Below are 15,463 nucleotides of genomic sequence, written 5' to 3'. Positions count from 1 at the left end.
CAACTTTTTTCGGGTAAGTACCTATACTTAGTTGAATTTTTAATATCATTACTCGTAGGCTGCTTTAAAGATTAAGAGGTTTGCATGGGTGTTGAGAAGATTAATTATTCGATTCACTGTTCGTAAAGAAATTGCCTCAAGTTAGCACTTGAGTACTTAGGTACTTACTTACTTAGGTATGCAGTGCGAAACAACTTACTACATTATGATTTCATAATTTCTTCAAATTCATCCTAAAAAAAAATTTTCTAGTTGATTTAGTTTGGCTCAACTTCTCGCTAAAGCAGATGGAAAATTTTACGGTTGTACCTAATGCAATTTGAAAATCGCTGCATATTTTCCTTTCGAGAGCTTTTGCTTTCTTTTCGTTCGTGCTTTTTTGCTTCTTTTTCAGAGCCGAAATTTTCTAAAAAAAAAAAAAATCATTCAAATTCTGAATTTTTAAAGCCAATAAAGTCGACTTTCTTACATGAAGAAAACACTGTTTTTTCACCGATCGAGATACGAATTTTGAAAAGCTTTTCGCTTCGCTACGCTCGGGCTAATTTATTTCTCTTTCGCAAGATGAAAAAATTCTATGTTTATGGCTTCTGAAAATTGAAAAATGAAAACGAAAATGAATATTAGGTGCCTAATTACCATGCATATTACATACAATCTATAGTATACAGCTACAAGCAAAAAAAGTTCAGCAGGCTCTCATTCAGCCCCCATTACACCTAGGAAGCTAACTTTTTTTTTAAAAGAAAGCTCTCGATGAGTACTTGATGCGAAAAATATAGCGAAGGCCCAATTTTGATTTTAAGGGCCTCAAATTTCGGAGAAAGGGGGCTAAAATCAACATAAAAAAATTTTGGAAATACACTTTCTTCCAAATTGTATTTTAAACCGAATTCCAAAATTTGAACCGATTTGGTACCATAGGGGGCGAGATATGCCCCAAAAACGAATTTTTGGGCCCCCTTTTCTAAATTTATGAAAACGAGACCGATTTCGCTCATTTTTGTTTTAAAATGTTCCTTATGATGTGTAAATATGTTATAAAACATTTTGAATTCAAAATTTATTAGTTTAAGCATGAAAAATTAAATATCAAAAAAGTAATATTTTGAACAATTTTAACTTTGAACTTCAAATTTCTCGGCCGAATATTTCCAACTTGCTAAGCATTTTTTTTAATCATCAAAATAGTAAACAAAACAGCCAACTTATAATTCTCAGCCGATTATTTGTCTTTTTAATTATTCATTTTGCGTAGTAAGTTGTAAGGAAAGGGACTTGGGGTCAACCTTGATAAAAAAACGAGTTCTGAGAGAGAAAAGAGAGAGGGAAGGGGGGTTTGGGGGCGCAAGAGCGAGTTCCGAGGGCGAAGCCCGAGGAACGAGTACGGGGGTGAGGCCGCGAAGCGGCCAGGGGGCGGAGCCCCCTAGTATGTTTATACAATTGATGAACGACTATTTATACTTGACATAGTACTTGACCAAGAAGAGAGCAAACAATGATCAATCTTCAGCCTCCAAACACTCAGATATGAAAATTCTTTTCTCTTATACCCTACACAGTCAACAGTGAAATGAAATACCATTGTACTCAAGTATTTTGACTCAATCGTAAGAATTAAACGATTAATTTTTAAAAAATTCGCGTTCGCATTTAATTGTTATTTTTAAATATCACCTCAATTTTTTTTTCAAGTTTCGGAAACTGAATTACCTAGTGACATCTTATTAAATGAGCGGATGTTTTTTTTTTGAAAAAATTTCTGTAGATATATGATGACGATATGTATTTTATTCAAATGCATGAATATCACTGAAACGAGATGGTTTTGACTTTGAGGATGAACATGATTGAACATCCTATGAAATTACGAATTACCACCGAATTGTTGCTCTTCTTCCTCTTCTTTTTTCTTTTTCTCTTCTTTCTTCTTCTTCTCCTCTGCTTCCTTTTTCTTTTTTTCTCCATCCTTTTTCTTCTTTTCTTCCTCCTTTTTCTTCTTTTCTTCTTGTTCCTTTTTTTTCTTTTCCTTTCCCTTATTACCGGATGAACCACCGCCAGATCCATGAGTCCCAGCAGCCATAGCCATTGCAGGTACATGTCCTCCTGTGGAAGCAGTAGGTGAAGGCGAACTAGGACTTTTCACTCCTCCTCCACCACTCGAAGTATGTGAACCGCCGCCGTGCGAGCTACCATGGCCACCACCACCGCCACCTCCACGGCCGCCACCACCACCGCCACCTCCATGACCACCTCTCAATTCAGCTTCATTAATCTAAAAAATAGGTCAACAGTTGAAAATTGTTGACATTGTTGAAGTTGAATTTTTTCTTTTTAATTACTTAATACCTACGTTCAAAAGACACTGTGAGTGGTAAGCCTCACCCCCTACCCCAACACAATCATGATCCGTTCAACAGGTTATTTCGGAAATTAAGTTATTTTTCTGACCATGTACTTGTACATACTTGTACTTGTATGTACCTACTTACCTTAAATGTTGAATTACCCATGCCCTTTATATTTTTTAAAAACTAATTTTAAGACAAAAATGAACCCAGTAATGCCTACGATTTTCCATCCACAAGAACCAAAAATGAGTGAAAATATTTTTAAAATGTAATTTTATACATAAAGAAATCACACATTTTATGTTTTGCTCTTTTTAGTGCTAAGTTTTTGAAATTTGAAATAAGTAAGTACGTAACAAATATTAATTTTCAAAGGATATTCCAACTTGTTTGAACTACATAGTATAGGTAGATTAGGTACCTACTTATTTGCTTTTAAATAGAAAAAAAAAAATCATCAGATTCGGAAAGTACAAAATACGAATTTATGTGCCTACTCTCATAGAGTACCTAGGTACCTACCTACCTAATGTTTCTCATATTTTACTACATATTTTTGTAATGAACAAAAAAAACTTACCAACATAATAAATGGAATCATAATCACAGGCAGTATCATGAACCACGAAATCATCTTGGTAGATTTTAAAAATCGTCAACTGCACTTGTGAAAATCCTGCAGGTTGTATTAAACGATACTATGTCCAAATTTCTACCACGTCAGTGCAGATGTGATTTTTGAATTAAAGCGTGCTTAGCCAAACAATTACGACCCACGATGTGAAAGCTCTGACGTTAAAATTCATTATGTACTTACCTATCTGCATAGGTAATGAACGATACAGTCAAATTCATCATCTGTGTAAATACATACATAATACACACTCATGCATTTGCAAATTGTACCAATGTGTAAGCATTATAGTTAATCAAAATGTGGTTCCGATTATGACAAATTTTGTTTGTATAAATTGTTTTGGCCTTACGTTATGGACTGAAAGACCGAGCCAACATGAATGATAGATTCCTATAGTCAATAATTATGACGACATTGTGTTTCATTCAATGAATCAAGGATAACATCAGGCGACGCGCTAGTGTTGCCCCCCCCCGCCCTCACACGGTTTTCGAACCGTAGGTGGCGGCAAGGCAACACCGCGGAGTAATATTCTCAAACTATTTTGGACAGTTTTGGACACCACGCGAATGCAATTTTCTCGAAAAATATGAACTTATTTAAAAAAGTAAGAAGATCAATGTTTTTATTTTTTAAAAACCTTTCAGAAAATATATATAACAATTGTTATACGACAAACATTTGCAAAGTGTCAAGCATCATTTTGGCAGTGTCAAGCAGCATTTTCGCTGTTTTCTTACTAATTTTCTTCCTACACACTCAACTCAATGCCGAGAGATTGGTCGAACCAAATTTTATGAAATTTGAAATGTAGACTCGCATTCATCATCTGTTATACAGTATAACAAAAAAATTGTCAAAATATTGAAAATTCAACCTTCACTCCGTCATTTGGCCCACTATAAATGTTAAAAATGTGTTGAAAATATCAAAAGGAGCTAGCTCTCTATCTTCAAAGCATATAAATATTTAAAATTTCAGCTTTTTCTGATTTGTAGTTTTTGCTGTAGCCTTGTCTAAAGATTCAATTTTTCATGTATTGAATCATGAAATCAGTGTTGTCTCATATTGAACCAAAAAACATTGAACTGCTTTTTTTTTTGAAGAAAGGTATTTACTGAAATGTTTTCTGTTAATTTTTAAGGTCATGAATATCCCTCAAGTGGGTGGGCGGGGGTAAGAATTCTTTTAAAAGATTTTTTTGGGGATATCATAAATTTTTTTTTCGTATTCATGAGATAATGCAGACTTATGGTTACCAAAAATGAAATTGTAAACCTATTGTAACATATATTTTTGATACCTATGTGTAAACTAACGACTCGATTTTTTTTTTTGTATAAAAATAGAGAAGATGAAAAATCGATGTGAAATTCGTGCGGTAGTTTTAACAGGTCGCTGTGTGCTGTGTGCTATGCTATGTATGTACCTGAGAGACTGAGAGAGAGACTATGAGATCGTCGCCGTCATCATCATCAAAATACCTCCGTCTAATTTTTTTAAAATTTATTTCTGTTCAATTTTTTTATTAAATTAGGGGTGATAATGATGAATTTTTACTATTTTTACATTTTCTAATACAAAAATAATAAAAAAATTCTTCATCCGGAAGAAATCCGGTATTCGTAATAAAATGCCTAGCAATATAATTTATTACGAATACCGGATTTCTTCCGGATGAAGAATTTTTTTATTATTTTTGTATTAGAAAATGTAAAAATAGTAAAAATTCATCATTATCACCCCTAATTTAATAAAAAAATTGAACAGAAATAAATTTTAAAAAAATTAGACGGAGGTATTTTGATGATGATGACGGCGACGATCTCATAGTCTCTCTCTCAGTCTCTCAGGTACATAGCATAGCACACAGCACACAGCGACCTGTTAAAACTACCGCACGAATTTCACATCGATTTTTCATCTTCTCTATTTTTATACAAAAAAAAAAAAATCGAGTCGTTAGTTTACACATAGGTATCAAAAATATATGTTACAATAGGTTTACAATTTCATTTTTGGTAACCATAAGTCTGCATTATCTCATGAATACAAAAAAAAAAATTATGATATCCCCAAAAAAATCTTTTAAAAGAATTCTTACCCCCGCCCACCCACTTGAGGGATATTCATGACCTTAAAAATTAACAGAAAACATTTCAGTAAATACCTTTCTTCAAAAAAAAAAGCAGTTCAATGTTTTTTGGTTCAATATGAGACAACACTGATTTCATGATTCAATACATGAAAAATTGAATCTTTAGACAAGGCTACAGCAAAAACTACAAATCAGAAAAAGCTGAAATTTTAAATATTTATATGCTTTGAAGATAGAGAGCTAGCTCCTTTTGATATTTTCAACACATTTTTAACATTTATAGTGGGCCAAATGACGGAGTGAAGGTTGAATTTTCAATATTTTGACAATTTTTTTGTTATAGGGTAAGTGCAGGTAATATGGGGTACATAAGTTCAAACTCTTCCTGAATGGAGAGAAATTGATGAAAAACGAAAATTTTTGCGACATTCGAAAATTCAAACATTTACCCATCTGTAATAAAAATTGTGGCCACTAAAAATCATTTTTACTATTTTTAATTTTTTTTTGAAAAAAAAAGTTCAAAATCGACATTTTTGAAAAAGTGCAGGTAATATGGGGTACCAATAAAAACTACAATGAAATGACCTCTGAAAAGCCAAACAAAAATGTTTTCCAGTTTTTACATTTATTTCACGCACAAACTATGGTTTCCCATGATTTTTTTCATAATTTTTTGATTTTTCGAAAAAATTGTTGAAAATTCACCAAAAAATGGCAGATCACATGAAGTATTTGTAAAAATGAAAATAAACGAATAAAACAATCAGGAAAAATTATTTTTATTCATAATTTTTACATTTGTTAGTGTTTTGGTTCAGAATATGTCAAAAATCTGCAAAAAAACAAGGTACCCCATATTACCAGCATGTGAAAATTTTAACACCAAAAATGTTCTATTTTTTTTTCAATTCAGAAAAACGACTCACTAAAAAAGTAAAGTATGAAATAGATAGTAAAATCATGGCTCTTTCCGACACTCTACTTGAAATTTCAAAAAAATATGTATTTTTCGCGAAAACGTTCAAAAAACTTGACGTATCTGTTTTGGGGTTGCATGAAAAAGTCACCACCGACGAATAAAAAAGAGTACACGTGACCAATCGCCTCCGGGTCTGATCAGATCATCTTAGAATCATTTAAAAACACTCCTTAAATTTTTTCCAGTTGGATAGCACCCACAGAATACGAAAAAAGCGGGTACCCCGTATTACTAGCAACCCCATATTACCTGCTTTTACCCTACTGTATAACAGATGATGAATGCGAGTCTACATTTCAAATTTCATAAAATTTGGTTCGACCAATCTCTCGGCATTGAGTTGAGTGTGTAGGAAGAAAATTAGTAAGAAAACAGCGAAAATGCTGCTTGACACTGCCAAAATGATGCTTGACACTTTGCAAATGTTTGTCGTATAACAATTGTTATATATATTTTCTGAAAGGTTTTTAAAAAATAAAAACATTGATCTTCTTACTTTTTTAAATAAGTTCATATTTTTCGAGAAAATTGCATTCGCGTGGTGTCCAAAACTGTCCAAAATAGTTTGAGAATATTACTCCGCGGTGTTGCCTTGCCGCCACCTACGGTTCGAAAACCGTGTGAGGGCGGGGGGGGGGGGGCAACACTAGCGCGTCGCCTGATGTTATCCTTGATTCATTGAATGAAACACAATGTCGTCATAATTATTGACTATAGGAATCTATCATTCATGTTGGCTCGGTCTTTCAGTCCATAACGTAAGGCCAAAACAATTTATACAAACAAAATTTGTCATAATCGGAACCACATTTTGATTAACTATAATGCTTACACATTGGTACAATTTGCAAATGCATGAGTGTGTATTATGTATGTATTTACACAGATGATGAATTTGACTGTATCGTTCATTACCTATGCAGATAGGTAAGTACATAATGAATTTTAACGTCAGAGCTTTCACATCGTGGGTCGTAATTGTTTGGCTAAGCACGCTTTAATTCAAAAATCACATCTGCACTGACGTGGTAGAAATTTGGACATAGTATCGTTTAATACAACCTGCAGGATTTTCACAAGTGCAGTTGACGATTTTTAAAATCTACCAAGATGATTTCGTGGTTCATGATACTGCCTGTGATTATGATTCCATTTATTATGTTGGTAAGTTTTTTTTGTTCATTACAAAAATATGTAGTAAAATATGAGAAACATTAGGTAGGTAGGTACCTAGGTACTCTATGAGAGTAGGCACATAAATTCGTATTTTGTACTTTCCGAATCTGATGATTTTTTTTTTTCTATTTAAAAGCAAATAAGTAGGTACCTAATCTACCTATACTATGTAGTTCAAACAAGTTGGAATATCCTTTGAAAATTAATATTTGTTACGTACTTACTTATTTCAAATTTCAAAAACTTAGCACTAAAAAGAGCAAAACATAAAATGTGTGATTTCTTTATGTATAAAATTACATTTTAAAAATATTTTCACTCATTTTTGGTTCTTGTGGATGGAAAATCGTAGGCATTACTGGGTTCATTTTTGTCTTAAAATTAGTTTTTAAAAAATATAAAGGGCATGGGTAATTCAACATTTAAGGTAAGTAGGTACATACAAGTACAAGTATGTACAAGTACATGGTCAGAAAAATAACTTAATTTCCGAAATAACCTGTTGAACGGATCATGATTGTGTTGGGGTAGGGGGTGAGGCTTACCACTCACAGTGTCTTTTGAACGTAGGTATTAAGTAATTAAAAAGAAAAAATTCAACTTCAACAATGTCAACAATTTTCAACTGTTGACCTATTTTTTAGATTAATGAAGCTGAATTGAGAGGTGGTCATGGAGGTGGCGGTGGTGGTGGCGGCCGTGGAGGTGGCGGTGGTGGTGGCCATGGTAGCTCGCACGGCGGCGGTTCACATACTTCGAGTGGTGGAGGAGGAGTGAAAAGTCCTAGTTCGCCTTCACCTACTGCTTCCACAGGAGGACATGTACCTGCAATGGCTATGGCTGCTGGGACTCATGGATCTGGCGGTGGTTCATCCGGTAATAAGGGAAAGGAAAAGAAAAAAAAGGAACAAGAAGAAAAGAAGAAAAAGGAGGAAGAAAAGAAGAAAAAGGATGGAGAAAAAAAGAAAAAGGAAGCAGAGGAGAAGAAGAAGAAAGAAGAGAAAAAGAAAAAAGAAGAGGAAGAAGAGCAACAATTCGGTGGTAATTCGTAATTTCATAGGATGTTCAATCATGTTCATCCTCAAAGTCAAAACCATCTCGTTTCAGTGATATTCATGCATTTGAATAAAATACATATCGTCATCATATATCTACAGAAATTTTTTCAAAAAAAAAACATCCGCTCATTTAATAAGATGTCACTAGGTAATTCAGTTTCCGAAACTTGAAAAAAAAATTGAGGTGATATTTAAAAATAACAATTAAATGCGAACGCGAATTTTTTAAAAATTAATCGTTTAATTCTTACGATTGAGTCAAAATACTTGAGTACAATGGTGGGGAGGGGAGGTGTTTATTCTACTGCGATTGAATTTAGCCAGTTCACCAATTTGAAGTGTCTTCCTCTTTATTTCAATCGATGAGACACTGAAATTGAGTTTTTTCAACTTTTTATAACATTGAAGGTTCAAGTGCATAATAGCTGAGCACCAAATTTCTTTGCAATAAAAATGTTTACTGATTTGACGAAAGTAGGTATTTTTTTCTCTTCAAGGTTCGTTTTCAATCATCATTTTTATCACCTTAAAAATTCTTTTACTCGATTCTCTAACTACGAATACCTATTTTGAAAATCGGTAGGTATCTTAAATATCTAATCCAGTCAGACTAGATTAATAAAATTAAGAAAAACGTAGATAAATTTGCTCTTCTGTCGAGACAGATCCGATAATTATAGCGATTTGACGAACACGAGTACCTACGTTTCATTTATACATTCAAGTTCACTGCACTTCACGTCAATAAATTTCCATCCGGACATTTCAATTTGCCAATATTTTCAAATATCTCAATGCCAAATACCTTGTAGTGGGATAAAATTACAGCTTTCTCTCCCACTTTAGTGGGAGAAAATGATTTTCTTCTGTCACCTAAGCTGGGAGAAGCCTAATTTTATATTTTTCCATCGCCTATATACTGGGAGAAATTTATTTCGTCGTAATTCTGTCTGCCTACGTGGGAGATAATTATTCTATCTCTGTATAGAACAGATTTTCTCCGATCTTTTAGGCGAATGAATATTTTTCTGTCCCCTTAGCGACGAATATTCGACCATTTTAATGACCATTTATGACGTCATTGACCAAATGCGACATTTTTCCCAACCTACTTAGTGGTGGTGGCGCCTATAACCAATCATGATCGCGAGATTATCGAATATCGACGATTATACACGATTATAACTTCGTACTTCCGGTGGTGGCACTGAATTTACCTCCACTTCCGATATATCAACCAATAACAAACAAGTTTTTTACGATTTTCGCCGAATATGCGCGAATATGACGTAATACGAGCGCCAGTCACCTACGTTAGCGCCACTAGACGCGATATGCGCGTGCGCCACTTACCCCACCCAGCTACTGCACGATTTTCGACTACCGAAGGTTATAAATACGCCGATCCGAGATGAAATCATTGATATTCGTTCTATTAGCGCCATAGCTAGGAATGATATCCGCTAACCGGCACACAAGCGCCATAGCTTCGGTTAGCTATCAATGAGTCGTTCTTCAAGAACTTGTAATCATTTTCATTGCAAGTTGTTAGTTGGTAAGTACTACAACTTCCGATGTCGTCATCGTATCTACTTGGATTGATCTGCAGCTCAATCCAAGAGATAAAATTAGATCTAGTACAGTTTGTGTTCAAGTTAAGTAGGCAATTTGGTCATACGAAACCTACGATACTAAATGGATCAGACATCCACGACTCGGGCATTTTCGTCGCCATAGACGATTTTTGTCCTTAACACTGTTTCCATTAAGGATAAGTTTTCGATTCTCGTCTGTCTCGGATCGATTTCTGACAATCTAGTACAGAGGTAGGCACTTTAGGGCTTTTCTTTTCCTTTTTTCCCCAAATTTCCTTTATTCTGATAAGTTATTTTGATAAGTTTATTCTGATAAGTTTTATTCTGATAAGTTCTCCCTTTCCCAATAAAAAATCCCTTTATTTTGATCAGTTATTCTGATAAGTTTTATTCTGATAAGTTCTCCCTTTCCCAATAAAAAATCCCTTTATTCTGATAAGTTATTCTGATAAGTACTGTAGGATTAAATAAACGCCGATTTCATTTTCTGACATTTATTCAATTTTAATATCGAGTAATAAAATCGAGGAACGAAAACGAAAGATGATTCAAAGCTAACGGATAAATACTAACGACTGATTTCAAAAGATACAAATTCGATCAGTAAAATATCAACTTATGTCTAAACAAAACATAGCCAACTGTATCTGATAACGGAGGCGTAATTACCTCGTAATTACGCGATCTAAACGCACAACAACATTTTACTTTTTTTATCTGGTAAAATACTTGTAAACATCCCGCCGCCGCGGCGCTGAAGGCGTCGGAGAAAATCCTGCCGAGACGAGAAGGTCGCTGTGATGAGAGAAAGGTCGCCGCCATTTCTCTCCTGGCTGGAATGGTTTGGCGTAGTTTGAGCGAACGTGTGTAGAGGTCAATGACCCCTGTACTTGGCAAGGTAAGTGGGCTAACTGAGCCCCTGAAGCAATTGCGACGTGCTGAATGAGCCCTACTCTTGTTTCAGGCTTCTCGAAACTCAAACTGGATCTCAGAGACTTGAGTGACGAATAAGTCTCTGGTGCGAAGAATGAATCGAGGGTACAGGCGACAATATCAGCCTGATTCACGTGATGAGCGTAAAAATCGATGTGTGGGTCTTCTGTGGACCCAAACTGCGAGTTGAGGCCTTCTGTGGCCGAATTGAGGATCGAAGCACGTACTGTGCTGGGTAAATACGCTATAAAGATCGGAGCGACGAGTTGATTGAGTGTAGTCGAGGTGGCTGAATCAGATGAGTCAACTACTGTATCGAAGAGGTGCAAAGGTATGGTTAGGCTCTCGGAGGCCTGATCTAATGATGAGACAGGTACCGAACCTGCGGAAAACGCCGTGAGTAGCAATACTGCGAGTGGAATGAACGCAGCCAAGAAGGCTGAAGCTGACGATTTCATAGACACGGGTAAGGTGGATCTACACTGCGTGTGAGGAAGTATAGATGCGATCGGATGCGTTGAAACATACTGAGAAGACGTAGTAGCGAGTGCCGCCGCCACTGAGGGCGTATTTATCGTTGTCTGGTGGTCGAATGCGTGTTTATTCGATTTGGTGCTCTCTGGAGCTGAATTACAGACGATCTAGGCGGACTGTAGTGCGGGCAACGTAGTGCAGTGCAACTGGGACTGCTTATACGCGTGTAAGATGAACGGTGAGTTGGGAGGCGCAGCAGATGCCACTGCCACCGCCGCTGCGAACGGATACGATGCGATCTGATTTCTAGATGCGTTGCTGATGGATGCAGCGCTCTCAAGAGCAACTGCTGGTACGAATTGCGCGACCGTTTGTGTGGCTGACACTGGTACTAATGCGACAAATGGCGCATTGACGCTCACTTGAGCGGAGAATGGCGCAGCTTGCTGTAGAACGAATGCAGAGGCCGGCGCCGCTGCTACTGGGCCCGGTCTCACTGACACAGGTGCGGATAGCGCGATTTCTGGTGTGAATACTGATGCAGATAGCGAATCCACGGATGCAAATACGATTACTGGAGCAGGAAGCGCGTGTGATTGCGCAGATGCGGTTGAATCGATGCTACAAGACGCGTTGTGTGATGCAGATGCTGCTAGGGGAGCTGGCGCTGCCTGCAGAGGCGGTACTGGTACGGATATGGTACTAGAAGCGGTGGTTGCGACTGTGGAGACTACGGACCAGTTTGCTGAGCTGATACAGGTGCGTGAAGGAGCAGGAAACGCAACAGCTGTTGCTGGGGTAGGCGAATGCAGTGCTAGCTCGTTGCTAGAAACTATTACGTTCGATACGTGGTCAACTGGCGCGGTATTTGCGCAGCTGACTAGTGTTCTAGGTGCGAAAATCGTTACTAGGGCCGCTGTTGGCTTAGGTGGCTCTTGTTGTACTGCTAACACCGATGTGAGCGCAGGTACTGGTGCCGGAGGCGAGGTACTGATGATGTTAGGAACATCACTGACGAATGCGGATTCTAGTACAGGTAGCGTAGGATGCGAGGTGACTGACGCAACTGGAACTGGTGCAGGAGGCGTCAAAACTCGAACTGCAAGTTCGGTAACTGGTGGCGCATGAAGCGTCAAAACTGGCGCGCAGTTTGCGGTAGCTGGCGCATTGGGAGCGGTGGTTGGCGCGTTGCGCGCGGAGACTGGTACAGATGACGTGTTGGATGCGACTACCGGTGTGTATGAATGCGTAAGTATTGCGGAGACGACGCTACGTGGTACGTGGTGCGCTTTGAATGACACCACTGAAGCGGACATCGCTTGCGTTGAAACTGGCAAGAATGAGAGCGTTGAGAACGCGGAACTGGAGATAGAAACGGTAGCGGTGGATGCTGAAACTGTTGTACTGGTTGGTGGATCGTTGCAACAACTTATAACGATCGATGACGCGTCATGTGCCGCGTCATTCGCACTACGAACTGGTATTGGAGGTACGGATAGGGTTTCGGTTGCTGCGGCAGAAACAGATGTTTCTGGCAGTGCTGCTGACGCGGATTCGAGCGTTGGAAGCGAAGTACAGATGCTGGAAACGGTGCTGGTGCATGTGGGAACTACCACACTGCTTACTGGGATGACTGGTACGCGGAGAGGCGCGGCAAACGCGTTGGACGCCGCCATGGAAGGTGGATGCGGTGCATTCTCATCTCTATGAGCTGTTATGTTCGATGAAGCGTTGACTGACGCGGTGTTCACGATGCTACGTTGCATTGGAAGTGCGGAATGCGTATCTGTTACCGCCGCCGAAGCCAACGTTGCTGTATGCGAGTCGTTGGAGCTTTCAACTGAACTCTGATGACCGGAAGTGCGCGGTATACACGACATAACGCACGATGGATGCGATTCTGGTTGACTCACTGACAGAGATGCGAGAGTGACTGCCTGAGATACGATACTGCTTGATTTCGATTCTAGAGGAGTAGATGAGCTCACAGATGCGTCAGAATTCATGACGCACGACTCATGAGGCGATTCGGATGTCGTTACTGACGCGGATACGGAGTTCTGTGCTGCTGGAGTAGCGGTTACTGGCGATACACTCGTAGGTAGCGATTTATCGAAGCGTTTGGATGGATTCGGAGGTGAACATATGACTAACGGAGCTGCTAACGATGACGATGCGGCCGGCGGAGGTGCCAGAGACTCTAACGATGACGATGCGGCCGGCGGAGGTGCCGGAGACTCTAACGATGACGATGCAGCTGGAGGATGTGCCAGAGACTGGTCCGCGAAGAACGAAGGTACTAACGATACGATTGGTGGTGATACAAACGTGCTCGAACGTTGTACTGGACTATGCGTAGGAACGGATCGCGTGTTCGATTCTAGCTGTCTGAGTACAGATTCAGCTTTTGTAATAATGCACTGAAACGTACCTTCGACTTCGATTCGGTCCTCGTTGGTTTCGATTTTCTCCATAATGCTCAGGTACTGCTGACGTAGGTATCGAATGCGATGGCGGAGTTCGTGAGTCGTTTTCTGGGTTTCTGGGTTTTCTAACCACTTACGCGTGTTGTCAAAGCTGATCATTACGAGGTTTTGCAGCTTACGAAGCTGCTCGATGGTGCGTCTATTCGCCATGATGTTGGAAAATAGCGTTACTGAAGTGTACCCACGGTACGTGGATATTAGCGATCGGATGCGTTACTGAAGTGTACCCACGGTACGTGGATATTAGCGATTGGATGCGATTTTCTGGAGTACCCACGGATTGTTGATATTACGAACGGATGTGATTAACGAACGAAACGAACGATAATTGCGAGGTAACGAATACGAAACGAATGATGAGTATCCACGGTATGTAGATATTACTGGATAAATGTGTATCTTCTGATGAAGATATTACCGAGAACGAACTGTATGATTGCGAAACGAACTAAAAGATTACCTGACATGTGGATATTACGGAAGGAATGCAAACGAAAGGATTACCCAACATGTAGATATTACCGAAGCAAACAAACGAAAAGATTATCCCAGTTGGGATATTGCTGAATTCATATCACGTCCTAGGGTCACCATAATGTAGGATTAAATAAACGCCGATTTCATTTTCTGACATTTATTCAATTTTAATATCGAGTAATAAAATCGAGGAACGAAAACGAAAGATGATTCAAAGCTAACGGATAAATACTAACGACTGATTTCAAAAGATACAAATTCGATCAGTAAAATATCAACTTATGTCTAAACAAAACATAGCCAACTGTATCTGATAACGGAGGCGTAATTACCTCGTAATTACGCGATCTAAACGCACAACAACATTTTACTTTTTTTATCTGGTAAAATACTTGTAAACAAGTACACAAATCAAAAAGGACAATTTTGTATCAAAATGTTCACAATTATTCTTGGCATAATTATAATATATAAGTTATTTCACGAGTTCTTTTCTTATTTATCGAAGATTGTCGAATCGTCGAATTAATGTTCTTGGTAAATCATTCCATCTACGACAAAAGTAAGTATTTCCACGAATAAAGTAAGTATTTCTACGGTATGAGTAAATATGGCATTTTGGCGTCCGAGACTGTACAGATTCGTACAATACACAAAGTATTGTGTCGTGTCCCCACGACAAATATAAATAAATTTAAATATTCCGGTGGGAATTAGGAATAATTCCTCGTCCGTGATTCATACGACCCTAAGATTATTGCACTGAGCTATCATACGAATCGCGAGAGATATTAATTATATGCACACGACTACATCCATTAGAACCAGGAGAGTGCATAATAGGATATCCAGCACACATAAGTGGATATGAGGTTATTAGTTACAATTAAGTTGTGTATCGTCGGCTCTCATATCTTCAAAGAAATCAGAAATTTTCCTTCTGGAAAATTTCTGGGAAATTCCAAAAGTCAAAAACTTCAAAACCTCAAAATGAAAAAATTTTCTGAATTTTTTGTTTTATGGTAGTTTTTGAATTTTTTCCAGTTTTTTCTCCCACCACAACCTATGATCCACCTGACATCATTCTGAGTGTAAAAACATGTCATACCTATACAAATAAATTTTACAAAACCCTACGATTACTTAACACAGACTTTTTTTTATCAGCACATCAATCACAAAAGACGTTAGAAAGC

General features: G+C 38.0%; 3 protein-coding genes across 3 annotated transcripts; 1 reads left to right on the top strand and 2 right to left on the bottom strand.

Moving 5' to 3' along the window:
• Window positions 1–1,769: 1,769 nt before the first annotated feature.
• On the bottom strand, window positions 1,770–3,164 carry LOC135842881 (uncharacterized). Its single transcript, XM_065360557.1, has 2 exons — window positions 2,932–3,164; window positions 1,770–2,275 (listed from the first exon to the last, which is right to left on the bottom strand). The coding sequence occupies exons 1-2, from the start codon at window positions 2,983–2,985 to the stop codon at window positions 1,868–1,870; spliced, it is 462 nt and encodes a 153-aa protein (XP_065216629.1). The 5' UTR covers window positions 2,986–3,164; the 3' UTR covers window positions 1,770–1,867.
• Window positions 3,165–7,003: 3,839 nt separating this feature from the next.
• LOC135839014 (uncharacterized) lies at window positions 7,004–8,392 on the top strand. The gene is made up of 2 exons (XM_065354862.1): window positions 7,004–7,232; window positions 7,889–8,392. Exons 1-2 carry the CDS (start codon window positions 7,179–7,181, stop codon window positions 8,294–8,296), a joined length of 462 nt encoding a protein of 153 aa, XP_065210934.1. The 5' UTR covers window positions 7,004–7,178; the 3' UTR covers window positions 8,297–8,392.
• Window positions 8,393–11,471: 3,079 nt separating this feature from the next.
• On the bottom strand, window positions 11,472–13,778 carry LOC135836982 (mucin-5AC-like). Its single transcript, XM_065352078.1, has one exon. It carries the CDS (start codon window positions 13,776–13,778, stop codon window positions 11,472–11,474), a length of 2,307 nt encoding a protein of 768 aa, XP_065208150.1.
• Between the last annotated feature and the right edge of the window lie 1,685 nt (window positions 13,779–15,463).

The sequence above is a fragment of the Planococcus citri genome, chromosome 1 (assembly GCF_950023065.1).
Source record: "Planococcus citri chromosome 1, ihPlaCitr1.1, whole genome shotgun sequence".
Lineage (NCBI taxonomy): Eukaryota > Metazoa > Arthropoda > Insecta > Hemiptera > Pseudococcidae > Planococcus > Planococcus citri.
This window is presented reverse-complemented; position numbering and strand designations above follow the sequence as displayed.